At 34.9% G+C, this 27711-nt stretch overlaps 1 protein-coding gene across 2 annotated transcripts in view; it reads left to right on the forward strand.

Moving 5' to 3' along the window:
• WRN (WRN RecQ like helicase) overlaps positions 1 to 27711 on the forward strand; it is a 142027-nt gene that overhangs the window by 69308 nt on the left and 45008 nt on the right. For both annotated transcript variants that reach the window (XM_054497957.2, XM_054497956.2), the window contains 6 exons: positions 1138 to 1244; positions 10992 to 11176; positions 15758 to 15932; positions 19658 to 19839; positions 23897 to 23998; positions 24283 to 24375. In XM_054497957.2, the coding sequence (XP_054353932.1) occupies positions 1138 to 1244; positions 10992 to 11176; positions 15758 to 15932; positions 19658 to 19839; positions 23897 to 23998; positions 24283 to 24375 (844 nt within the window). The remainder of the gene's footprint in view (positions 1 to 1137; positions 1245 to 10991; positions 11177 to 15757; positions 15933 to 19657; positions 19840 to 23896; positions 23999 to 24282; positions 24376 to 27711) is intronic.

Below are 27711 nucleotides of genomic sequence, written 5' to 3' on the forward strand. Positions count from 1 at the left end.
AGTCTTTTTATTCCTAGAAAAGTGTTTGGATAATAATAGATATTTATTAACCATAATAGGAGTAGTAGCATTTTTTTTTGTGTGTGTGCCAGGCCCTATTTTAGCATTTTATGTGAATGATATAATTTAATTTTTAGAGCATCTAGAAAATGTTAGGTACTATTATTATCCACATTTTACTTGTGAGAGGACTGAGACTTGGAAAGCTTAAGTAACTTGCTTAAGGTAATACACATGGCAGATGGTGGAGCCAGGTTCTGCATCTGGGCAGTCTGACTTTAGAGCTTTTTAATCATCCTCCTCCTAGTGTCCGAACATTATTAATGCTCAGAGAAGTATCAAAGAATAATCATACTCATTGAGGGAAAAAATTATTCTTAAGTATCAATTTGTTAATTGAGGACAAAAGCACTACTTTTACTACTGTGAAAAATCTGAAGACATTGTCACGGATGATTTTACAATAAAATCCTTTTCTGACATGCATTACAACACACTATTGATTCTGTTTCAATGTGTGTGTCTGGTGTAGGGGCAGAGTAGAGAGGCTACTACAGGAAGAAAGAACAAATTACATTTCTTCTTACCTACTTTGTGCATCATGTGATTTAGCTCCTCCCATACCATTTTACATTAGAAAATGTGGCTGTCCTCCTGTGCTTTAATACTGGCATTTCGGAGGACTCTTTGCAATATGATATGTGATCAATCATGGATGGCAATGCAGTTAATTTCAGTAGAAATTTGCTGACTCTTTTTATCTCTTTTAATAGCTAACGCATGAGATAAAATTGAAGGTATTACCAAGGAGAAATGCAGGTGGATAGTTTTGGAGACAAAGTCACAGTAAGCAATTCGTCTCTCCAAGGAATAGTGATGAAAGCTGAGATCCAATAAATGTCTTGTTTGGATTAATACATAAATATTTCCTTTTAAAATTCTTAAGCCTTTTATTCATATATCTCCCCTCTCCCTATTTCGAATAATGATTTTTGGTGTTAATATGATATTTATGCTTCTGTTTTTATAGGAACCAAATACTTTGATTTGGTTATTTATTCTCCTTTGGAGATGTAGATGAGTTTATTTTTTCCTTTTGGCTTTATCTTTTCCTTTATGTGTTTTTCTTTTTTACAGGTATCACACTCATTGCTGTGGATGAGGCTCACTGTATTTCTGAGTGGGGGCATGATTTTAGGAATTCATTCAGGAAGTTGGGCTCCCTAAAGACAGCACTGCCAATGGTAAGCTTCGCCAAGTCTGATGTCCTGAAATTACATTCTTAATAAGGAGAGTGTTCAGGATTGGGGAGTGGTAAAAAAGCTGAAGACTTCACTATAAAAAAGCAAATGGATAATGTAAAAAGAGAACTATCTTATAAAAAATTCTAAAGTTGGCATATAATCTATTGAGGAATACGGTAGAACAAGGCTTGACAAACCTTTTCTGAAAGGCCCAGATAATAAGTATTTCAAGCTTTATAGGCTGCATGTAGTCTGTATCACATATTCCTCTCTCTGTTTTTTCTTTTAGTAACCCTTTAAAAATGTAAAGAGTTACATTTTTCACTGGTGGGCCATGACAAAACAGGCCGTGGGCCATATTTGTCCGAATGTCTTCTCAGTGATCTTTCATCCATATGTCCTTTTACTCTAGGATGCTGTGAAGTCCTGGTTACCCCTTCTTGTATCACATTGAAAACCTAAAGTTTGAACTATTCTACAGAGATTTTATTAAAGCTTTCGGTATTAGAATTTCCCTTTCTTCCCTCATTATAAAAAATAGCAAATTTTGGCCAGGCACGGTGGCTCACGCCTGTAATCCCAGCACTTTGGGAGGCCGAGGTGGGCGGATCACCTGAGGTCAGGAGTTCGAGACCAGCCTGGTCAACATGGTGAAACCCTGTCTCTACTAAAAATACAAAAATTAGCTGGGCGTGGTGGCAGGTGCCTGTAATCCCAGCTACTCGAGAGGCTGAGGCAGGGGAATTGCTTGAACTCGGGAGGCGGAGGTTGCAGTGAGCAGAGATCGTGCCACTGCATTCCAGCCTGGGCAACAAGAGCGAAACTCTGTCTCAAAAAACAAGCAAATTTTTACATGAATATTCTACATGATCGGCATATTTACATGAATGGTTTAAAAATCCACAAACTAGCACTGTTTTATTTTTTATTTTGAAAATTGTAGATTCACAAGAAGTTGTAAAAAAAAAACGTATATAGAGGTCCTGTGTACCTTTCACCCAGTTTCCTGAACAGTAACATCTTGTGTGACTATAGTACAATATCAAAACTAGGAATATGACATTTGTACAGTATCTAGAGTTTATTCCTATTTCTCTAGTGTACTCTTTTGTATGGCGTGTGTATTGTTCTATACAGTTTAATCTCATGTACATTTGTGTAACTACCACTGCAGTCAGGATGCCAAATGTTCCCTTACCACAAAGCCCCCTGGAGCTGTTCTTCCCACCCCTAGCCCTAGCCACTGGCAACCACAAATCTGGTCTCTATCTCTAAAGTATTATTTCAAGAATGTTATATACATGTAATCATGCAATTTGTCACCTTTTGGAATTAGTTTTTTTCACTCAACATAACTACCTTGAGATCTATCCAAGTTGTTTGTGGTCAGGTGTTGCTTAACAACAGGGATATGTTCTGAGAAATGTGTTCTTAGGACATTTCGTGGTTGTCTGAACATGCATTTACACAAACCTACATGATAAAGCTTACTGCACACCTAGGCTATATGATAGAGCCTATTGCTCCTAGGCTGTAAACCTGTACAGATGTTACTGTAATGAATACTGCAGGCAATTGTAATACAATGGTAAGTATTTGTGTATCTAAACATGTCTAATGTAGAAAAGGCACAGTAAAAATACAGTATAAAAGATAAAAGATGGTATACCTGTATAGGGTGCTTCCTGCGAATGGAGCTTGTAGGACTGGAAGTTGCTCTGAGTGAGCGAGCGAGTGGTGAGTGAATGTAAAGGCCTAGGACATTACTGTACACTACTGTAGACTTTATACATGTTGTACACTTAGGCTACACTAAATTTTTAAATTTTTCTTTAAAAATTTTCTTTCTCCAATAATAAATTAATCTCAGTTTACTGTAACTTTAATTCATAAACCTAAAACATTTTTTGACTTTAGACTCTTGTAATAACTCTTAGATTAAAACATGAACACATTGTACAGCTGTACAATAATTTTTTCTTCCTTGATTAATGCATTCCATAAGGCTTTATTTTAAAATTTTATTATTTTTATTTTTTAAACTTTTTTGTTAAAAACTAAAATACAAACACACATATCAGCCTAGACCTACACAGGGTCAGGATCATCAATGTTGCTGTCTTCCACCTCCACGTCTTGTCCCACTGGAAGTTCTTTAGGGGCAGTAACACTCATGGAGCTGTCATCTGTGATAACAATGCCTTCTCCTAGATCCTTCTGAAGGACCTGCCTGAGGCTGTTACACAGTTAACTTTAAAAAATGAATACGTAGAAGGAGTATATTCTAAAATAATGGAAAAGGATATAGGTAAATACGTAAACCAGTAACATACTTGTTTATTATTCATCAAGTTATATACTATATATAATTGTATGTGCTATACTTTTTAATGCCTGGCAGTGCAGTAGGTTTATTGACAGCAGCATCACCACAAACGTGAGCAGTGCCTTATGCTAAGATAGGAATTTTTCAGCTCCATTATAATCTTATGGGACCACTGTTCTACATGTGGTCCGTCATTGACAGAAATCCCATTAAGTACCAAGTGACTGTTTTTCGGCAGTCTGTTCCTCTTTATTATTACAGAGTATTCCATGGTATGGTTGTACCACAGTTTAACTGTTCACCTGTTGAAGAACTTTTGGGATGTTTTCTAGTTTTTGAATATTATGAATAAAGATGCTATGAACATTTGTGTATATCTCAAATGTTCTTTCTTTTTATTTTTTTGAGACAGAGTCTGGTTCTGTCACCCTGGCTGGAATGCAGTGGCGCGATCTCGGCTCACTGCAAGCTCCGCCTCCTGGGTTCACGCCATTCTCCTGCCTCGGCCTCCCGAGTAGCTGGGACTACAGGCGCCTGCCACCGCGCCTGGGTAATTTTTTGTATTTTTAGTAGAGACAGGGTTTCACCGTGTTAGCCAGGATGGTCTCGATCTTCTGACCTCATGATCCACCTGCCTCAGCCTCCCAAAGTGCTGGGATTACAGGCGTGAGCCACTGTGCCTGGCCTTCAGAGATTCTTTAATGGGTGAATGGTTAAATAACCTGAAAATATAAAAGTTTTCATTTCTCTGGGATAAATGTCCAGGAGTGTATTTTTAGTTTTTAAGGAATTGTCGACCTGTTTTCCAAAGTGGCTGTAGCATTTTACATTCCTGTCAGCAGTGTGTGAATGATCTAGTTATCCTTGCCACCGTTTGTTGTTGCAACTGTTTTTTATTTTAGCCATTTCAATAGGTGTCAAGTGGTATCTCACTTTTAATTTGCATTTCTCTCATGGCTAATGATGTTGAACGTCTTTTCATATGCTAATTTGCCTCTGGTGAAATTTCTTACATAATTGGAGTGCTTGGTTTTTTCTGTTGAGTTTTAAGAGTTTAAAAAATACATTGTAGATATGAGTCCTTGGTCAGATAAGTGGTTTCAAATATTTCTTTCACTTTGTAGCTTGTCTTTTCATTCTTTTTACCATGTCTTTCACAGAGTAAATATTTAACATTTTAGTGAAATCCAGTTTATCATTTTTTCTTTTATGGATTGTGCTCTTCACCTAGCCCTAGATCCTGAAGATTTTCTCCTGTGGTTCTTTCCTAAAATTGTTACAGTTTTATGTTTTAGGTCTGTGATCCATTTTGAGTTAAATTTTGTATAAGGTGTGAGGTTTAAGTCAAGGTTCATTGTTTTCCCAGTAGATTAAATTGCTGCAGATCCTTTGTTGAATAGGCTGTCCTTCCCCTGTTAAATTGCGTTTGCCCCTTTGTTGAAAGTCATTTGGGTGTATTTGTGTGGGTCTATTTCTGGGTTCTCTAGCCTGTTATATTAATTTTGAACGAATAAAGTTGGCTTATATTTAAGTTTTCTTGGTAGTAGCGAGGCAATGGTGCCTTCTGAGCCCAGGATTTCACAGTTTTGTGAGTAAACTGTGTTAGAAATTGTTTGTTATTCTTTTGGTAGGTTGTCTAGTTCAATTTCATTTTTTGTTAATCTTGCTTATAGATGCAAATTGAGAGGTATCTCAAAAATAGTATCTTTTGTTAGCATATCTCACAGAGTTTGGTTGGAGCAGATATTAAAACAGAACAAACCAAAAAGAAATTAAATAGACTAGTTAGCAAGTTTATATTGAGGGAACATCAAACCATGTGAATTGAGCTCCAATGATGTGGCTGGCCTTGGGTCAGATTTTTGTATCATGGTTCAACAAGGTAGCTATTAAAATCTTCATACTTCTTCTTGAAATAATTCTTTAGTAGTCACATAGGACAGCACACACTCCTGGATTTCTTCTTTCCTTACTGTGTCTTTATTCTCAGCCTCCTGTTTCTTCTCCTCTCCCTGCCCTTTTAATGTTGGCCTTCCAGAACCCTTAGTCTTTGGATCTACCTTTACACTCATTTTCTTGGTCATTTCACCCAACATACAGTTTTATTTTATTTATTTATTTTTGTTTGAGATGGAGTTTCAGTCTTGTTGCCCAGGCTGGAGTACAATGGCGTGATCTCAGCTCACTGCAACCTCTGCCTCCCGGGTTCAAGTGATTCTCCTGCCTCAGCCTCCCCAGTAGTTGGGATTATAGGCATGTGCCACCATGCCTAGCTAATTTTTATATTTTTAGTAGAGATGGGGGTTTCACCATATTGGCCAGGCTGGTCTCGAACTCCTGACCTCAGGTGATCCACCTGCCTTGGCTTTCCAAAGTGCTGAGATTACAGATGTGAGCCACCATGTCCAGCCTACGGTTTTAAATATCAAGTCTATACTGAGAACTCCCAAATTTTTATCTCCATCATAGACTGATACCAGCAGTATATGAGTGATCCAGTTGTTTTTGCCTCTTTGCCAGCATTTGGTGTTGTCACTATTAGTTCATTTTAGCCATTTAATAGAATATATGTACATATATATGTGTGTACACACAGGCACACATCTAATATAACTACTCAACATGCCTCTGGTGAGATGACCAACAGGTATCTCAGACTTAACCTCTTCCTAACTGACTTCTGCATAGCACTCCGGATCTGCTCTTTCCTCACTCTCCTCCATCTTGTTTAACAGCAGCTCCATTGGCCAAAATTTTGGAATTTTCCTCAATCTTTTCTCTTTTTCTCACACTCTACTGTTTATTTAAACAGTAAGGAAATCTCGTGAGGTCTTCAGAATATATGCAAAATTAAATCACCTCTCTTGATCCCTGCCATTCCCCAGGTACAAGCCACCATCTCCTTAGAGCCTCCTGCTTTCACTCTTCCCATCCCTCATTCTGTTTCAACACAGTGTCCAGAGTGATACTTTAAAAATGAAGTCTGATAGATCATGTCTTCTGCTCAGAACCATCTAGTAGCATGCCATTTCACTCTAAATAAAGGCAAAAGTCCTTATGATGAATTACCGATCCTCATGTGATCTGGCCTTCCATTTTCCCTCTGATCTCATTCTTTACTCGTCTCCTCATTCACCGGATGCAGCCACACCACCCTCCTTGTTTTTCTTCGGACATTCCAGGCATGCTTCAGTGCCTGGGCTTTGCGCCTGCTGCTTCCTCTCCCTGAATACGTTTCCCTCACATTATCTATAGGATGTTCTCCTCTACTTCTCTCAGATCTCTTGCATTTAGGCCTCCTGGGCCACCATATTTGAAATATCAGATTAGTTCCCCCTCCCCCATCATTCAGCATTCCTTGTAAATCTTTGCTGTTTTAAAAATAGCACTATCACTGTCTAACTTACTGTGTTATATTTTGTTAATTTTCTGTGGGTTCTTCTTCACTAGCATATTCTTTGTAGGGAGGAGTTTTTGATTGTTTGGTTTATAAAATCTGGAAAAATACCTGGCTTATAGGAGGTGCTCAATATATAATGGGGTGAATGAATGAATGAATTATGATGAGAAAGCTGAGAATCAGTAAAGTGACTTTCCAAAACAGGTAGTGGGCAGTATAGAGTTGGGCCATAAATAGCTACACCATACGACATCCTGCTAGTTTCTAAAGCAAATGATTTGAAAGAGGCATAAAACGTAATTTCTGCCCTCAAGTAGCTCATAGTTCAGTAAAGGAGTTTAGATTCATACCTGTAACAGTAGAAGTAATAGCACCAAATGAAATATGGTATTATGAATTGGTACAAACAATACAAAAAGATGAACAGTGTTAGTAGTACGTGTTTAGAAGGGATTTCTGTGGTGAAAGTCACTAGGCACAGTGCACCTGGAGGACTGATTTTCATTAATTTAGAATGGTTTAAAGTAAGCTTTTGGAAACTAGGAGGATTACTTTCTGTAATCCTTTCCTAGGCCTTTGATTCTAGAAGGATTGTGTTAAAGGAGTTTTAAATATTTTATACAGTTCTTAAACATTTTTAAGCTTGAATTAAATCTTTTATTATGTCTGGCCATGGATGTCATTGGATCATTTTCATTTCTTGGGAGGATTAATAAAGCACATTCCTTCTGTTGGGCCTCCAGTGCAGGGAGCGTGTTGGCCGAGCAGTGGCTGAGAAAACGTTTTTCCCCTGGTGTTTTCAAGAACCCTCTTTATTAGCTAAGTGGTGAGACATGCCACCTGGTGGTTATAGTACTATCATTTTTCTCACTGTTCTTGGTGCTTTTTTTCTCCTTCTGATTCCAGTTATACTAGGACAACTGCTATAAACCTGGAATGTTTCACACTATATTATTTCAATAATTTCAAAAACAGCAGAAATCACTAAGCTGTTTGGCACAAAGATTCCTATTTGGAAGGAATCAGACAAAGTGAGTGTTGAGAAAGAACAGCCAGGCAGAAAGCTTTGCATCAGTCTTAAAGTTCTTTACATTTCAAGTAAGAGGAACTGTGAAATCCATAAGACGTGGGGTTTTTCTATTACTTTCTCCCCAGTATCTATTACAAAGATCAGCACATAGTAGGTACTCAGTAACTATTTAGAATGAGTGCATGAATGAATGAAGTATGTGTGATGTTATGGAGTACAAAGTTAGAATTAGCAACATGACCTGAATTTAGAAGCAGGTGGGATACTTATACTTTTCTCAATCTGTGGGCACTACACCATTGAAATATATGTCTAAGATTAATTTATATTTGGTTGTTTGATTTAGCAAAACTTGCTGCCTGTTAAAAAGAAATTAAGACCTGCCAACTTAAAGAATACATTTTGTGAGTTAAGAACTAAGTGACAGTATAATTTATTACCCAAAGCAGTTTGCTTCTGAAAATTAAAGAGTTCAAGCTATCAATAATTACGCTGTGACTGCAGGCATAAACTGGGAATGTCCCAGCAAATGAGGATGTATTGTCACCCTTCTCAGCCTGCCTGTGTGTTGTTTTTAAGCTTCACTCTAGTTTATATATTTTAAATGTCATAAAATACCACATACTTATAAGAGAAAAGGTTCTATTCATTGCTGAAGTGGAAGTTTATCATTAATTTTTAATATATTCTGTTACTTTATTTTCTAATTGTAGAAGCAACATTCTTAGCTATATCTTTCTAGAATGTTAAGGCAAAAGAGTAAATTTATAGTGATTTTCACTGTTACCAGATTGCTGGAATAGGGAATTTCTGGTAGCAAAATGGGAATTTTTAAGTTGGAAGGGTCTAACACATCATATAGCCCTCTCCATCTCATTTTTTTTGCTGAAAAAACTGAGCCCTTGCAAATGTCAGTTGCAAATCTGGGGGTAGTACTTATGTCTCTGAAGTTCTTATATAGAATTCATTTTATTTATTTTAATAACAATATCTATAATAGTTGAAACTTTTTGAGTGCTTACTATATTTCATGCATTACGTTCAGCACTTTACATGTTTTATCTCACTTGATATTCACAACTTTATGAGCTTGGCACTGTTATTGTAGCCATTTTATAGATGAGGAAACTGAAGCTTAGAGAGTTAAATAAAGAGCTCAAAATCTCACATCTAGTAAGTGGCAAAAGCAGGATTTCAACTCAAGCAATCTGATTCCAAAACAGACTTTTTCCACTGTGCTGCCATTCTTTTGCCTGGTTTTCCTGTTAACTTCTTAAATATATGTCATGTTTCATGCTTACTTCCTCATTTTCATAAATATATTACCTGCCCACTTATACATTATATTGCTTAGAAACAAACCCACCCCTCTTTTCTTATGGACTGTATCCTGAAAATCACTGTTTTTAATATGCAGTTAAACAAGTATTTTATTAGTGCATTTATATAAATTATTTAACCAAAACACTTAACTGGTGAAAGTGCTTTACTGTGAGAGTGAGAATGTGCATGTTCTAAGAACCTCTAATTTTTAAACCTCCCTTATTCTCAGCCTTATATTTGTTAAAACCTGTGTGTTAACACAGATGCACCCATGTTAGGGGTTGATTAGAGAAACCAACCTCTTTGTAGATTAGCTTGTTCATCTTTAAGTTGCTAGGCAGGCACTGTAAATTCAGAGAACAATCTGATTGTAAGCCACAAATCAATGAAGTTAATTTTGGGGTTGCCTTTTAAAATAGTGTCACAAAATTTAAGGATAAAGAATGCAAAAATGATGCCAATTATCTCGTCACATTAGTTTTGATTTAATTTTTTTAATTTGAAAAAACCTACTCTTAATTGATTTTTTTTTAATATGAGTTTGGAGATAATTTTTAATTCAGTAAAGTTACAGTGATTGAAAAAGTAGTTTATAATTTTTAATAAATTGATCTTGTTTTAATTTTGAGTCATATTCTAGAATTGCTTCTTTGCAAATTGGTAAATTGCACATACATTTCCACTTACATACAAGATAATTGCTATAGTTGGTTTGTATAATAGATGCAGTGCATCTGAAGAGGTATTTTATGAGAATATTGTTTCCTGTATCTGTCATGAGCCAAAAAGAATATTTTTAAGAAAGTTATATTCTTGGTGATAGAACAGCTAATAATTTAGAAACAACTGTAAGACAGTCCACTTTTTCTGATTATGAAATAATACCATAGTTAAGTGTAATTTCCTATAATAGAATAAAAACACGAGATCTAGTTTTAGGGGAGGTATGTTGTTACCGTACCTTAGAATTTCTGGAAGATGGCATATTCATGCTTTTCCTGATAACTGCTGAGTCTCCTGCTCTGTCTGCCAGTCCAGTCAAGAAGTCCTTGCTAGCAATCAATTAATAATACGTTTCATTTATACATATTTCCTATATATAGTACGTTATTGATTATCTCAGTACCACTGAAGAGAGGTTATCTGGGTCATTGGAGCTTTGCTTCTAGATTTGTGAAGCCATAAACCTATATATTTAAAATAGGCCCCCCCCAAAAAAAAAAAAGACCATTGCTTTATATAGTTAGATTTTCAGTGAATTGAGAGTTTATCATTTGTAATTATACATTAATCAAATATAAGGCATAATATACACCCCTGTTTATATCAGCACCATTTCAAATGTAATGTTAAAAAATAATAAATGGAGAAGTAAATAGCTAACAAGTAGGCTTAATTTAATAAGACAAGGTAAATGGCATTTGGAAACCTCATGGATTTAATGTTTTATTTAAATGATTTCTGATTTTTAAAAAGTAAATGTTGTATCCAGAAAGCTGAGAAACAAGTTAGTAGGGAGATTTTTTCTTTGCAAAAAATTTTTACAGTTGTGTCTTTAACATTGTACCACAAACTGTTGTCCTACCAGTCTCTTTGTAAGAAAGCAATAGACATGTTGGGAATAAATGAGCTCTTTCCTTTTTAAAATATCAGTTTTACATTATTCAGGTTCCAATTGTTGCACTTACTGCTACTGCAAGTTCTTCAATCCAGGAAGACATTGTACGTTGCTTAAATTTAAGAAATCCTCAGATCACCTGTACTGGTTTTGATCGACCAAACCTGTATTTAGAAGTTAGGCGAAAAACAGGGAATATCCTTCAGGATCTGCAGCCATTTCTTGTCAAAACAAGGTAAGGATTTAATGGTTGATGAATTTTGGTAATGATTTCCTTTTTTTTTTTAACAACTTACGTATTTTATGTTATTTACGATTTCCTTCTAATGCATATTTAACATATTTCAAATTCCACCTAGTTTTGGTTCAAGTCAAGCATAATGTTATATAATCAATTCAGTGATTGAGAATAGTCTATTTGTAAAAGCAGAAACTATTTCTCCTAATATTTTAATACCCCATTCTGTTGCTTAAACAGGGCATATACTGTTTATTTTTATTTTTAAAAATTTTATTTATTTATTTGTAGAGACAGGGTCTCGCTGTCGTCCAGGCTGGAGTGCAGTGGTGTGATCACAACCCACTGCAGCCTCAAACTCCTGGGTTCAAGCAGTCCTCCTGCCTCAGTCTCCCAAGTAGCTGGAGCTACAAGCTTGCACCACCATGCCTGGCTAGGACATATACTCTTAATGATTGACAAGTAAACAAGCAAACATAAAATGACTCTTTCATCTGAATTCTGTCTAGTTTACTAATTACACGACTTCAGTCTTAAGGAGCTTAGAAAAGGTCATCTTACAAACACAGTGGAGCCTGTATTGTGTTCCAAAGACTATTGTAGGCGCTTTATATAAATGATCTAATTTAATCCCTGTAACTGCTCAGTAAGTTACGTGTTATTTTCATTTTACTGTTGAGGAAACTGATGTTAGTACTGTTTTTCTGTTTATTTTGTTTAAAGGCATTTTAAATATATATGTTAAGTTTTCAAAAGCCTTTATTTTACTTTTTATAAGGCTTTATTTTACTATTTGAGACAGTGTCTTGCTCTGTCACCCAGGCTGGAGTGCAGTGGCGTGATCCCGGCTCACTACAACTTCCACCTCCTGGGTTCAAGCTATTCTCCTGCCTCAGTCTCCCAAGTAGCTGAAATTACAGGTGTGCACCACCATGCCAGGCTAATTTTTGTATTTTTTAGTGGAGACGGGGTTTCACCATGGTGGCCAGACTGATCTCGAACTCCTGACCTCAAGTGATCCACCTGTGTTGGCCTCCCAAAGTGCTGGAATTACAGGTGTTGGCCACTGTGCCTGGCCAGTTTATAATTTTAAACATTAAAATAAATGCTTCTTGTCCAGTCATGGAGTCTCACACCCATAATCCCAGCACTTTGGGAGGCAGACGTCGGAGAATCACTTGAGGCCAGGAGTTCGAGACCAGCCTGGGCAACATGGTGAATCCCTGTCTCTACAAAAAATACAAAAATTAGCTGGGCATGGTGGTGCATGCCTGTAGTCCCAGCTATTTGGGAGGCTGAGGTAGGAGGATCATTTGAGCCCAGGATGTTGGGGCTACAGTGAGCTGAGATCACACCATTGCACTCCAGGCTGGATGACAGAGCAAGGCCCCATTTCAAAAAAAAAAAAAAAAAAAAAAAAAAAAAGCTGCTTCTACCAACACAAACACAAAGCATGCATAGACAAATAGAGTTTAAAGAATGTCATTGGTGTTTTCCTCTAAAGGGAAGATTGATGCTAGGCCAAGAAAATCCTGGAGTTATTCTTGAGGACCTTAAGCAATAATTTAAATGTAGGAATAATTTAAATGTAGGATTTGCTCCTGGCTTTCTTGTCCTATATTCAGAATAAAACAAGAATGGATGGAATATATTCTAGTGTTCTGGCCATTCTAGTGCTCTCTGAAGTGAGTACTCATTATGTTTCACTTCCCTTTCATCCTAAAGAGGAAAAGTTCTTTTGAAGAAGGCTATTTGTCCTAGGTTAGAGTCTCCATAGTCAGATCATTATCTCCTCGTAATCTTCGATCGTGTTCAGTCTCTATGGCACTTTCCCTTATAATAACACTCTCTGTGGCACTTTCCCTCATAATAACACTCTCCTTTTTAAAGCAGTTTGCCTTTTTTGTTTGTAATATTGTTCTCCTATTTTTCTGACGTCCTGGTCCTCTTATAATATCCTATGCAAATGTTTCTTTCTGTTTTTCATGTTGACTCTACTAATTGAGGTCTTTGTTACTTTTTAGCCCAGACTATTATAATTTCCCCAACAGATATCCCCTCTCCCCAGTGCCCCTTGTTGCTTTCTATGCAGTTTACAAATTATTATCTGCAAACACATCCTTAAGTCTGGAATACCCTTCTGGAACTCCTTACTAGGAAATAAAGACCAGACTCAGTGTGACATTCAACACTATTGAAGATCTAGGTATTTAATATGAATTTTTTTTTTAAAGAAGATCAAGAAAGGTTTTTGTACCCATTTTTAATCCTCCAAGAAGACTTAGGATAGCAGGAAACCACTGAGAGTCAGAACGCTTTCTACAGATCTTAGGTGAACAGAAACTTTCCTCTTCATGAGCAGTGAGGTAGAGGGTAATTAAGGCTTCAGAGCATTGCCCGTTATTTCCATCTTCTTCCCTTCCTTTAATTCTGCTAAATTCCTTTAATTTATCAGTATTCGCATATTTTTATCCATTGAGCTAAGCTGTTTCTTAAACTAACCCTATTTTGTTAAAGTCTTAATTATAATATATTCATATTACATTTAAGTGAGATAGATGAGCCTCTCATATAATTTAGTGGTTAGATTAGATTAGAATTTTCTCCCCTCAGAAAATTAAGAGGAAATAACAGTCTTTAGCAAATCACTTGGCAAAGTAATGACTCCTTTTGTAATAGGAATTTTTACTCTTTTCATTTATCTGTTACATAAGTTCAAATTTTTACGTATTTTCCACCTTTTTTAAAAAAGAGTGATATATGGTCAATATCAGTTTGAACAACACTGTTGCATATAAATTGAAAGGGACTCCAGTTTTCCAATTCCATACTTCAGTTGTGATCACTGTTGGTATTTTGGCATTTAGTTACATAGACTTCCTTTCTCTGACTCTACTACTGTGCAGATATACAGTTGCAGTTTTTTGTTGTTGTTAAGTTGATACAGAAGTAGTTGCATACTATATCCATTATTTATGCAAAATGTTTTTCATTTGAAGTATCTTTTCTATCTTTCCTATCTTTCCATATATTGCATTTTCTTAAATTAGAGCCTAAATATATATAGGATATTACGATATTTAGGTTTTGGTGAGTAGTTTTTTCTTCTTTGAAAACTTGTTTTTTAAATAAGATTTTTTTTTTTTGACATGGAGTCTTGCTCTGTCGCCCAGGCTGTAGTGCAGTGGCGGGATCTTGGCTTGCTGCAGCCTCCGCCTCCTGGGTTCCAGCGATTCTCCTGCCTCAGCCTCCTGGGTAGCTGGGATTACAGGCGCATGCCACCATGCCCTGTTAATTTTTGTATTTTTAGTAGAGACGGGGTTCACCATGTTGGCCAGGCTGGTCTTGAACTTTGAGCTCAGGTAATCCGCCCGCCTTGGCATCCCAAAGTGCTGGGATTACAGGCATGAGCCACTGTGCTGGCCTTAAAATAAAATTTTTATACACTAAAAAAAAAACTTATATTTTTTCACTCCATTAAGTAGTTTACTGTGAATTTTTGATATTGAAGCCCATTTAGTTGCTGTCAAAGATAGATTTGAGCAGATTATTCAGTATGACTCTTGTAGTGAAATTATTGCCTTTTTTCCTCTGCTTAAGTTTTCAGTGGCTTTTGCCATAGTCCTTAAAGGTTTTATAATTTTTTTAATGTTTAATTTTTAAATGTTTGCTTGATATTTCATAGTATGAATGTAGATAATGATGAACATTTAGATGACTTTTTACTATTATAGTGTTGCAGTGAATATTTGTTTACATTTATCTTTTGGCCAATAAGCAAATATTTTTATAAATTAGAATCCTAAAATTGAAATTGGATCAAAAGTTACATGCATTTGAAATTGATTAACTTTTCCTAAATCTAAAATAGTATAGTCTTTTTTATATTGTCAGCATAAATGAATGCACTTATGTAAATTAATATTTTTAGGTGTTAAGTAAAATGTTCTATGGAAATTGAACATTTCAGTTGTTTATACTTCTATGGAAATTGTTTACACTTTTAATAAAGAAGCACAAGTTTCTACAAAATACATTCTAATAGATGTTTTCTATAACATTCAGTCTCAAGATTACTAGTAAATACTTCTTTGAACTGTAAAAGCGATCTTTCAATATTATAAGAAAGCTCTTGCTTTAGTAAACATTTAGAAACTCAACTTTATTATCATAAGTGAGAATAAGAACAGTGTAACAAGTTTTATGCATACTCCTTTGTAAACCCTCACCAGACTAATTGTTAATCTGGTGCCTTGCATTCCCCAAAGTATTTGTGTCTGTCGTTTATAAGTTTTTATCAAGGTTTTTATCAAATAAATTTGTTTCTGGTTTTAGCTTTAATTTGAACTGAAACAGTCAAAACTGAGTTTTGGGGACTTCACACAATTCATTTGGATATTTGATTCTCCATAATGTTTTAAATTTTCATGCAGTTAAATATATCATTATTTTTGGTAGGCTTTCTTCCTTTAGTATTTTCTTTAGAAAGTAGAAAGGAAGAATTAAATAAGATAAAACCAAACTGGTCTGAAGCATGTATACAGTATATATGTTTGCTCTTTTGTTCTTTTTCTTTAGTTCCCACTGGGAATTTGAAGGTCCAACAATCATCTACTGTCCTTCTAGAAAAATGACAGAACAAGTTACAGCTGAACTTAGGAAACTGAATCTATCCTGTGGAACATACCATGCGGGCATGAGTTTTAGCACAAGGAAAGACATTCATCATAGGTTTGTGAGAGATGAAATTCAGGTATGAAGATCAATCATCATTGCTCTCTGTTGCTCATAGTGGAAGTAGATATTTCTCAAATGTTTATTTACCAGATCTTTATTGAATACTTTCTTTGTGTTGAACATAAAGCAGTCCCTCTGATAAATGTGGGAGAACAAACTTGCAGATTAGTATAAATAGCAATCTGTACCTAGTGCTTAGGTGCACACAGGAGGGAGGAATAGCTCTGTCAAGGTAGTTGTGTAATGGGGGTGGTCCATCCAGGAAAATTCAATTAGAGTCCAAAAATGTAAATGGAAGTTTTTCCAAGTATGCCAGGCCAGTAGGTGATGAGGGGAAAGGAATTAGTTATAGAATTCCAGGAAGAAGGACTAGCAGGTGCAAAGACACTTTGATATGAGAACACATACTGGGTTCAGGAAATGTGACTGGTTTGGAATGGTTGGAGGGAAAGAGAATGTGGGGTAGGAATGGCACAAAGTATGGACAAAGAGGCAGGGTGAAACCGTTCAAGACTTGAGAGAACAGTTGAATGGGTTGGTTGGCCAGGTTATAGATGGCTTTAAAACTTGCGAAGAAGCAGTCGGGGCTTGGTGTCATATACCTGTTAGTTTTCCCTGACTACTTTAGCCTTAGAATTTTTAGTTTAGATACAATTTTATGTAATAGGTAAAACGGATTAAAGTAGAATAACTCTGGCTGAAGTTAATGTGAGGGAAAAGGGGTTCCAAGACTCTCCAGACCTTGAAGACACTTCCTGTTGAGGTCTTATAATCCTTGGAGTGCCGCAGAATCATTTGAAAACCATCATGATTTTAACAACTTAATGTTCATGTGTTTTTAAACAAGATAATAGGATTATAGAAACATTAGACTGGCAGCAATAAGTTGGATTGATTTGAAGAAGAGAAACTGAAGAAGGGAAAAGGTATCGATGCAGCTATTGTGAAATTCTACAGTTGAGATTCCTGTCCTGATTGGACTGGCTCAGTGGGTGTCATAGAGGATTTATTTGGGAGGATTTAAGTTCAAGGCACATGAGTAGGTTTAAGTCAACAGCTTGACACTGTCAACATGAAATCCACACTCTGTCACTATAAGTCTGGGGAAGAGCCCTCCCCTGAAGTTAGGAATTTAACTTCAGCTCTCGCATTTTCTGTCCCACTAGTCATCCATTTCTTCTCTCTCCATCTCTTTTTCTGATATCTAGTTGTTATCAGTGTTGTTGAAAAGCTTAAGTATGATTCATATTCACTGTCTATAAAGTTCACTACACATAGCCATGCTGTAATGCATACCTGCCTGAAAGCATCTAGTCTGTCTTTCCCTTCTTTCCAAAGATAGGAAATACCATTCACAGCTGTTTAGAGTAGAAATTTTATCCAAATTCTTCAGTGTTTATATTTTTGTTCTGTTATTTCAGTGTCTTGAATATTGCCAAATAACATTTATTAGCTGATACTGCTACTACTGAATCTTAATAATCGATCTTCAAACCATTAACTGACCAATGGTTTCTTCTGTCTTAATGTGTTAATAATTATTCTTTTAGAGTAAAACATCTCCCAGAACATGAAAGAGTACAAACTTTATTCATGTTACGTTGTGACAGGAGACTTTGTTGGATGCGCCTGATTTTCCTGGCAATTCACAGCTTCATTAAAACAGTAATGCTTTGAAATATGGCTTAGGAAACTTCACAGTGATCATTAATTACACCTAATTTCTGGAAGAGTATATGCATGTATGTGTTGCAATATTCTCCCTTGCTGTGGCAGGATGTCACAAGTTTTTATCCACATTACGAAAATTTAAAAATTGATATTGTTTTTTTCTCCCTACGTTGATATCAGATATTCTGTTTTATCTGACAGCTGTCCCAATGTACTCCTACTTTGCCATTATAAAGAATTCAGAAGCTTCATATTTGCATTGAAAGTTCTCAAACACTTCGTAAAGATGATGAAAATATGTTTCATCATCTATGTAGAATAGTCAGGTGTTCTTGCAATTGATTACTTGCTACCAAGAATTGAATACCTACTGAGTGCATAATGTATAGAATTCTAGATATTCACTTTGGTGTGTTTTTACAGTTGTTATATACCTTAGTGTGGCTCTAAAAGTGGAGGTGACAGCTGTAGCTCTTAATGTCTTACATTGAGTGATGTTTAGAATCTTAAATTTTCTTTTATAATTTTAGAAAAAAGTATACTTTTCTTTCTTATTTTTATAACCAGATCCAACCACATTTGCACGTAGATAGGCATTTTTAGTCTTGACCATTCATTTTTACTTTTAATCCTCACTTTTATTAGTTTTGTATCTTTTTGTGTTTCATTTCCCCTTTCAAGATGCCTTGAGTCCTTTCTTTTTACGAATGATGTTGTGAATAAGTTATTTGATAAAATATCTTTACACCTGAGAGTTTATAAGGATAGTTTGAAAATCATGTCTGTAAAATAGGTTGATCTCACCTAAAAATAATATCATATAATTAAAATTAGAATTATTATTGTGTTGCTTATTGACTCTTACATATAGTAAAAAATTGCTGAGTCTTACTTAGCCAGAGCTTTTACTTAGTATGATATTCATTCCTATATTTACTTTTTTCTCACGTTACTCATACTTTCTTTTACCTACTCAGCATTTTCCTCCTTTCCTCCCTCCTTTCTTTTCTTTTGTCTTTCTTTTCTCTTCCTTTCGTATTCCTGGTCCATCTTAGCATGTAATCTTTCTTTATGAAATGGCATGCAGATAGGTCTACTGTTCTTACAGTAAAAATCTTCAAGGCCTCATGTCTTTCCCACTTCTGTTTCCCATTCACAACCTTTTTAGCTGATTCTTTTGGTACTTTACCACTATATCTTGCCATAGTTTACGTACATGGCTCCTACTTCATTTTTTGTTTATTTGTTTATTAGTTGTAGGCATTATTTATTGACTCCTCTCTCTGAAAGATGAAAGATTAGCTCTTTTTCACATTCTTAACTGCCCTTTTTTCTTACCTTGTCCATGTATTTCTAACCCCCTTTCCTCCTAATATGTTTATGTCATAATTTTGGCTAGATTAGTGTATACGATTTACATAATTATTACTCTGTAAATGCTTTTTATGATCTCTGAGCCATGTAGTATATTATGGCTATTTTTCTTTCTTATCTATTTGTATTTTTATTGTTATTACCTAAAAAAAAATTTTCTGTGTCTTATCACTAATTCTTCCCTAAAATTTCCCACAATTGTGTAAACTTACCTCAGTATATTCATAGATATGAGACATTCTATCAATTTTACCCTCTTAAAGATGCAGAGATAATGCATCGTGTTTCATCCCACCATCTTTAATGAGAAGCTTCCATCTTAGATTAATATTAGAGAATGTTAAGATAACTCTGCAATCAGGTAAGGACGCTTGAAACTTCATTATAATGCAAAAGTTTTCTTTAACACAATAAATATTTTGAGCCTCTTTTGTGTCTTGTATTCATAGGAGTTCAGATAGACCACTTTATTTACTATTTTTTATAGAGAGTGAACAGACATCCCATTTCTAGTCACCAGTCCTTAATCTGTAAATCAGGCAGATAATCTATAAATGATTGGTTGAAATCACATTAAATTCCACTTTGTGCCAGGGACTTAAGTTAATGAACAAATTAGTCTTACAAAAAGGTATAAATGTAAGGTTTTCATTCTGCTAAATATGTTTGTCAAACTGTGTTGTGATTTATTCTCAGTGTGTTATAGCTACCATAGCTTTTGGAATGGGCATTAATAAAGCTGACATTCGCCAAGTCATTCATTACGGTGCTCCTAAGGAAATGGAATCATATTATCAGGAGATTGGTAGAGCTGGTCGTGATGGACTTCAAAGTTCTTGTCACGTCCTCTGGGCTCCTGCAGACATTAACTTAAATAGGTAAAAAAATATTTATTGTTTTTACTCTTGCAGATTTCTTTCTTTCTTTCCATATAAACCTCGAAAGTGTTTGAGGCTATTTCCAGTATCCCAAGTAATTTGTGAGTGCATTTAAAGTAAAAAAAAAAAAAAAAAAAAGAAAAATAAAACCTCCCCAAATCCAGAGGACATGTAAGAAGAACATTTGTGGTAAGAGTTGCCACTTGGAAATGAGCTAATTTCAGCATGCCTTAGTTAGTGTGAGGAATTAACTAAATGAGGACAATACTTGGGCCTGTCACAGAGATCCTATGGAATACTTTCCTACCATTGTGCATTAATGAACAGGTTCTTTTCCTCTCCTCAGATCCTGTCAAGTTGCGATGTCTTCAGCTATAGTTACTTCAACTACCACTGATTTTGTTACTGATTCTTTCTTCCCATGCTACAGTGGTGATTATTCCAGAGGATCTCTCTCAGTCCCTATTTGACTCTTGTTACTATTTGTTTTCTTGGTTAGTTCCATGAGACCATGCCAGTTCTCCTTGACTGTGTATGAATCATTGTGTTGCACTGTACTGATAGACTGCCGTAAGTCAATATTAAGTGTTCAGTATCTAAGTGCAGGAGAACCATTCTACTTAAGTACTCAACAAGTAGTTTGTTGGCACTTAAGTTCTGTGAGATTTTTTGTTGTAAAGGAAAACATTATCCTGCAAAGATTTCGGGGCAGCATTTACCAATACTTTGTTCCTTCATCCGTAGGAAAAAGAATCTCAGGAGAAAAACCTATGCATGGTAACCAATGGGGCTGCCAAGCTGATGAAGTATTTTCAGAGTACACCTTTGTGTAGCTGAATAAATTGAGATCTTGAATGGATATATTAGCTCATTTTAGTAAAATGATAAGAGAGTGCCTCCCACTACAGTTTTTCTTTTTATGCATCATTAAACAATGTGTTTTTGAGTGTCCACTGTGTTCCATGAACTATGCTATGTGTGAGAGATATAATAGTAAAGAAAAGCAGAGTACTTGCTTCCATAGAATTCAGTATAATGGGAATGGTAATTCTTTACAGAATCACATAACTACGGATACATAGGCTTCATTTTACTGTTCTCCTTTTGTGTTTGAAAATGTCAACAATCAAAATTTTTTAAAAAAGGAATCATGCAACATATTTAAAATTATAACTGTGTTAAGTGTAATGAAGGGAAATTGCATTGAATAGTAAGAATATATAATGGTGTGTGGTATTTCCCAAGTTAAAAAGGTCAGATAAGGCTTCCTTGTGTAAGTGATAGTTCAAATCTGAAAGAAGAATAGGAATTAATTGGGTAAAAATGTTTGATGCAAATTTTAAGATTTTCCTTCTGAGTAGTCAGTAGCTTTTCCTTCTTAACATAGAAGATGACAAAACCATCCTTTTTTTGTACATAACAATTCTTGTTTTCCTTTAGACAGTTTATCTGTCAAGCTTCTTATGATCTAATTTAAATAATTGGGATAGAACACAGCTGTACATGTTACTATTAAATATGGAATATATCAAACATAAGTTGATTCCTACGAGTTCTGATTTTATTTGTGTATTTTGTTAAAGGTACTGAGGACATTAATATCCAGTTTTATATTGTGCATTTTAAGGTTCATCAATAAATACAATTCTTGTTTCTCTGGGTCTTAAAAGATATTTTAAATGGTTATCTCATTAAGATTTAACAGGAAATAACAGTGATTCAAATCAAATAGTGGTGCCAGAAACCCATACTTGAATTTTGGGTACAGACAGGTTACCCTTTGCATCAATCCTGAGGAAACTAAAACTATAGGATTAATCAGGATAAAAAAGAATTGAGCAAGGATTCAGGAGGGATCTGTATCATCCTGGTGACAGCCCTCTTCTAGAAAAAACTAGAAAGTCTAAGAATAAATGAAGTTGCTGGTTCTTACCTGGAAAGGTCAGTTACTCACAAAATTTTTAGAGTCTATCTTATGCCATAATTCTATCACTGAGAGAAGAAACTTGTCCAGTCATCATGTAATCTTCATGTAAATTTATGTTTTTAATTGCAGAATTCATACCACAGGCAAAGTCCCAATGTCTGCATTTGCTGTTACCTTAAATAGTCAAACCCCAAAGTTATTGTAATCTTTTTTTAAGAGAGAATAATTTGCAAAATAATCTCGGTCCAATAGATCTTTCAGTGGATCCAAATGATTTCCATGAATGGTTTAGAATTTTTTTAATTTTCAAATTGTTTTTATTCTGTGGAATACTGGACTTATTTTTGTAGTCCCAAAAGAAGAATAAATATTTATTTATTTGGCATTAAGAGTTGTAGTTTTGTTTTCTCAAATTTGTCCTGACACTGATGAGATTAGTTAAATGTAGGTCATCTGAACCAGATACAAGGAAGGACCCAGTTCTGAGAGTGTGGGCGTTTCTTTTCTTGTTTTTTTTTGTTTTTTTTTTCTACAGGAGAGGAACAAGGTGAACTAAACAAACAAACAAAATAAAGCAAAAAAGAACTGATTTTTATCCCTTGAGGTAGAAAGAATGAGATTACAGTGGGCCCCCTTATCTGCATTTTCACTTTCTATGTTTTAGTTACTCACAACCACGTCCAAAATGTTAAATAGAAAATTCCAGAAATAATTCATAAATTTTAAATCAATGGTGGCTTTGAATACTGTAATGAAATTTTGTGCCATCCCACTCAGTTGGCCTCGACTCCCTTAGAATCATCCCTTTATCCAGTGCATTCACATTGTGTTTACTCCCTGTCTGTTAGTCATTTGTTGCAGTATCGCAGTGCTTGTGTTCGAGTAACGCTTGTTTTACTTAAGAATGACCCCAAAGCACAAGAGTACTGTGCCTAATTTATAAATTAAACTTTTTCATATGTATATATGTATAGGAAAAAACATAATACATACAGGATTTGGTACTATTCTGCTGCTTCAGGCATCCACTGGAGGTCTTGGAATGTATCCCTTGTGGATGAGGAGAAACTGTATATGGTTAACCTAGGAGCTAGAGTCAACAGTTGGAAGAGACTTCGGGGATAATTACATGGAAGGGCATGGTGGGTGGTGGTTTCAGATGACAAGAATGTTTTTGAATAACGGATCATTTGTGTCTTCAGACTTTCCAGAACTCCTTGAGAATTATGCAGAGGTATTTAATCAGTCAGAAGGTTGAATAGTGAAATTATTAGTGAGTGAAGTCTATTTTGATGAGGATTTTACTAATGCTGTCCCTTGAAATATCTGAAACCTAGTTAACACGGACTTTTATTTATTCTTGCAAAGATACGCAAAGCTATTTGGGAGATCGTCGTCATCTGATATTTGATATTCATGGGCTTTCTTCACAGAAGAGTAGAAATTAACAGAGTCATGATGAATTATGGCTGCATTAACTTTAAAAAACAAACACCTCTTTAATGTTATTTAACAATTTTGAATAAATTTGATATGGCAAACAAATCAGTTATAATTGATTGAGAAAGGAACTTAATTCTAATACTTGACTGGTGTCCCATAATAACCCATAATACTAAGAGACAGTTTTGGAGGGCGAGAAGTCCTGAAGAGCTGATAGAGATAAAGGTTCAAATTTGAGCTTCTTTCAGTATTCCTTACTTCAATGCTTTTAGTTTCTCATACAAAATAAATTAAAATAAAGAATAACCTTTTTACTGGGAAAAGGTAAAAATTAATAAGTTGTAGAAGCATTGTTTGAAGCCAAAAAGTGTGTGACATGTAAATTGAAATGAAAAACCTTAGAGTTTATACTTTTTCAAAGCAGCTAAAGAATTGATACTTGGACACAGGAAGAATTTTTTTCAAAAGCAATTTTTATAAAATCAGAAAAATGTTTACCTCTTGTTGGGGGCATTGACTGGAAGGGAATACAACAGAACTTTCTGAGATGCTAGAAATGTTTTTTATCTTGATGGGGTGTGGGTTTTGTAGATAATGAAAAATAAACAGTAAAAAGTAAGTAAAAAAAAAAAGTAAGAAAGTTGCCAATACAGTTTTACATATTCCTGTGATGTTTTTAATTGACAGGCATCTTCTTACTGAGATACGTAATGAGAAGTTTCGATTATACAAATTAAAGATGATGGCAAAGATGGAAAAGTATCTTCATTCTAGCAGATGTAGGAGACAGTATGTATTATTTATTTTATGCTAATAGTATGGATTTATGGATGATGCTCTTTTAAGAAAATAATTTGGCTAAATAATTATCAGTATTTTGAAAAAATATTTTGTTGCTGTTACATGTGTGCTGAATTTTTAAGGCTAACTTCTTTGTGTCTGAGTAAACTGAAGTCAAATAATGAAGTCCCAAGTGAATCAATTAATGATGATTTTACCTCATTATTTTCAGGAATGAACTTAACATATACGTTTCTGTTCTTTTATTTAATTTAAAATTTTGTCTTGGGTAGAATCATCTTGTCTCATTTTGAGGACAAACAAGTACAAAAAGCCTCCTTGGGAATTATGGGAACTGAAAAATGCTGTGATAATTGCAGGTCCAGGTAAAGATTTCTTATTATAGATGGACATTCTAAAAGTCTTTCTTTCTCTTCCTTTTCATGTTTAATTGAATTTTTGTTGAATGATAAGTATTTCAGTTTTTTAAACAAAACAATGAGTGTGTTTAGATATAAGAGAAAGCAAACAATATTAAAGTATTTTGCTTAAAAAATAGATAAAGCAATAAAATGGTAGCCCTAAATCTAAACATATCAATAGTTATATTAAATGTAAATGATCTAAAATATTATTTAAAGGCATAAATTGTAAGAATTGGTTTAAAAACATGACCCTGTTCTGTACGTTGTCCACAAGAAATCCACTATAATTATGTAGATAGGTTTAAAAAAGAATGAAACATTACATTCCATGAAAACATTAATCAAAAGGAAGTTGGAGTTGTTACTTTAATATCAGACAATGGAGACTTTGGAGCAAAGAATATTATCAGGATTAAGAAGGATATTATATGATGTAAAAGAATCATTTCACCAATGTATCAGTCAGGGTTCACCAGAGAAACAGGACCATTGATATTATGGAGATATATATATATATATATATATATATATATATATATATATATATATATATATATATAGGGAGGGAGAGGAAGAACAAATATGGAGAGAGAGGGATGAGGGGACTGATTTTGAAGAATTAGCTCATCAAATTGTGAGGGTTGGCAAGTCTGAAATTTGTAGAGCGGGTCAGTAGGCTGGGAACTCAGGCAAGAGGTGATGTTGCAGTCTTGAGGCAGAATTTCTTCTCTTGCAAACCTAGTTGTTGCCCTTTAGTCCTGCCACTGAGTGGATGAGGCCCACCCACATTATTGACAGTAATCTCCTATACTTATAGGACAGTAACTCTCCTATACATGATTATAAATATTAATCATGTCTACAAAATATTTTACAGCAACATCTAGATTAGTGTTTGACCAAACAACTGAGCATCATAGGCTAGCCAAGTTGATGCATAATATTAATCATCACAACCAAGAAGACATCATCCTAAATATATATATATATACACACACACATATATATATGTAGATATATATATATCTACTTAACAACAAGACTGACAGAACTGAAAGGAGAAATAGAGAAACCTACAGTTACATTTGGTGACTTCTAGCATCTCTCAATAATCAATAAAACTGACAGACCAAAAAATCAGTAAGAAGACAGAAGAAAGGAACAGGACTATCAACATGCTGGATCTCATTGACTTTTTTAGAACATTCTACTCAACAACAGTAGAGTACACATTCTTTTCAAGTGCAGATGCAGTATTCATGAACATGGATCATATTCAGAGTCATAAAACACATCTTAACAAATTTAAGAATCTTGTATTTGTATATTTTTTGACTAGAATGGAATTAAACTAGAAAACAATAACAGAAAGATAACAGAAAAGTCTCTAAACCTTAGAAATTAAATAACACACTTATAAATAAATCCATGAGTCAAAGAGGAAGTCTCAAGGCAAATCAGAAAATGTTTTGAACTGAATGAAATGAAAATACAAAATGTGTGAGATGCAGCTAATGCAATACTGGGAAGGAAATTTATAGTATTAAATACCTATGTTATAAAAGAAGAAAGGTCTCAAATCAACACCTAAGCTTACATCTTAAGCAACAAGCAAATAAGAGCAAAATGAATCAAAATGAAGCAAATAGAAGGAAATAATAGAGAACATAAGTCAATGAATAGAAAAGCTATGGTCATACCACTGCTGTCCAGCCTGGGTGACAGAGTGAGACCCTATGTCAAAAAAAATTAAAAACAAAGCAGCATGCAGCATTCATTGTCAGTGAATAGAAAATGGAAAAACAATAGAGAAAATCAAAGAACTCAAAAGCTCATTCTATGTAAAGATCAATAAAATTGATACAAACTTCTAATAAGACTGACAGAAAGAGAAAAGACACAGAAGACCAATACCAGGAATGAAAGAGGGAATTTCACTACAGACCCCCCAGGTATTACTAGGGATGATAAGGGAACACTATGAACAACTCAGAACATAACTTCAATAATTTAGATGAAATGGATCAATTTCTTGATAATCTCAAGCTAATTAAACTTACAGTGAATTAGATAACCTGCATAGTGTTACAACCATTAGAGGGATTGAATTCTATGTTAAAAATCTCTGAAAATAAAATTCCCTAGCCCAAAGAGTTTCAATGACAAATTCTACCAAACATTTAGAAGACAAAATAATACCAATTCTATAGCATGATTCCATTTATATAATAGTCTTTGAAACATAAAACTATACTAGAGGGATGAAGAAAAGATCAGTGGTTATTAGAGATTGGGGGAGGAAGAAGGTATGATTCCAAAGGATAGTACAAGGCAGTATTTTGGAGTGATAGATTTATCGTGCCCTGATTGTGATGGGAGTTAGATGAATCTATGGATATCTTAAAATTTGTAGAACTTTACACATACATACAACCAATTTGCCTATGTTAATTGAAAAAATAAAATAAAAACAAATTATTTACCTGGTTGGGTTAGCTACATACCTAAGTTCAATAGCTGCATTACTGTAAGACAAAAGAAGCATTATTAGGGATGGAGTTGTTTTCTGTGTAATGACAAATAGTTCCTTCACTAAGAAGGCAGAATTGTTTTATGCACCTTTAAAAAAAAACAAAAACAAAAACAAAAAAAATACAACCAACAAACAGTAACTTGCCTGGCATGGTGGCTCACACTTGTAGTATCAGCACTTTGGGAGGCTGAGGTGGGAGGATCACTTGAGACCAGGATTTTTAAGACCAGTCTGGGCAAAAAACCAAGACTGTGTCTCTACAAAAATAAAAAATAAATAAAAAATTAGCTAGGCATAGCATCATGTGCCTCTAGTCCCAGCTACTCTGGAGGCTGAGGTGGAAAGATCGCTTGAGCCTGGAAGGTCGAGACTGCAGTTGCAGTGAGCTGTGATGGCACCACTACACTCCAGGCTGGGCGTCAGAGTAAGACTGTCTCACATAAAAAAAAAAATAATAATAATAAAAACTAGTCTGGGAGTGGTGGCTCACACCTGTAGTCCCAGCCCTTTGGAAGGCTGAGGCAAGAGGATTGCTTGAACCCAAGACTTTGAGAACAGCCTGGGCAACATAGCAAGACCCCATCTCTATTTAAAAAAAAAACACACTTAAAAATCTAGCAAATACATAAAGCACAAAGCTGACAGAAGAGGTGGAGAAATCAACAAATCCACCATCAAAGTGGGAGAATTTGATATAATTTTAAGTTATTGGTAGGGTAAACAATCCAAAAATTAGTACACTATAGAAAATTTGGTCAACATAG

The sequence above is a fragment of the Pongo pygmaeus genome, chromosome 7 (assembly GCF_028885625.2).
Source record: "Pongo pygmaeus isolate AG05252 chromosome 7, NHGRI_mPonPyg2-v2.0_pri, whole genome shotgun sequence".
Lineage (NCBI taxonomy): Eukaryota > Metazoa > Chordata > Mammalia > Primates > Hominidae > Pongo > Pongo pygmaeus.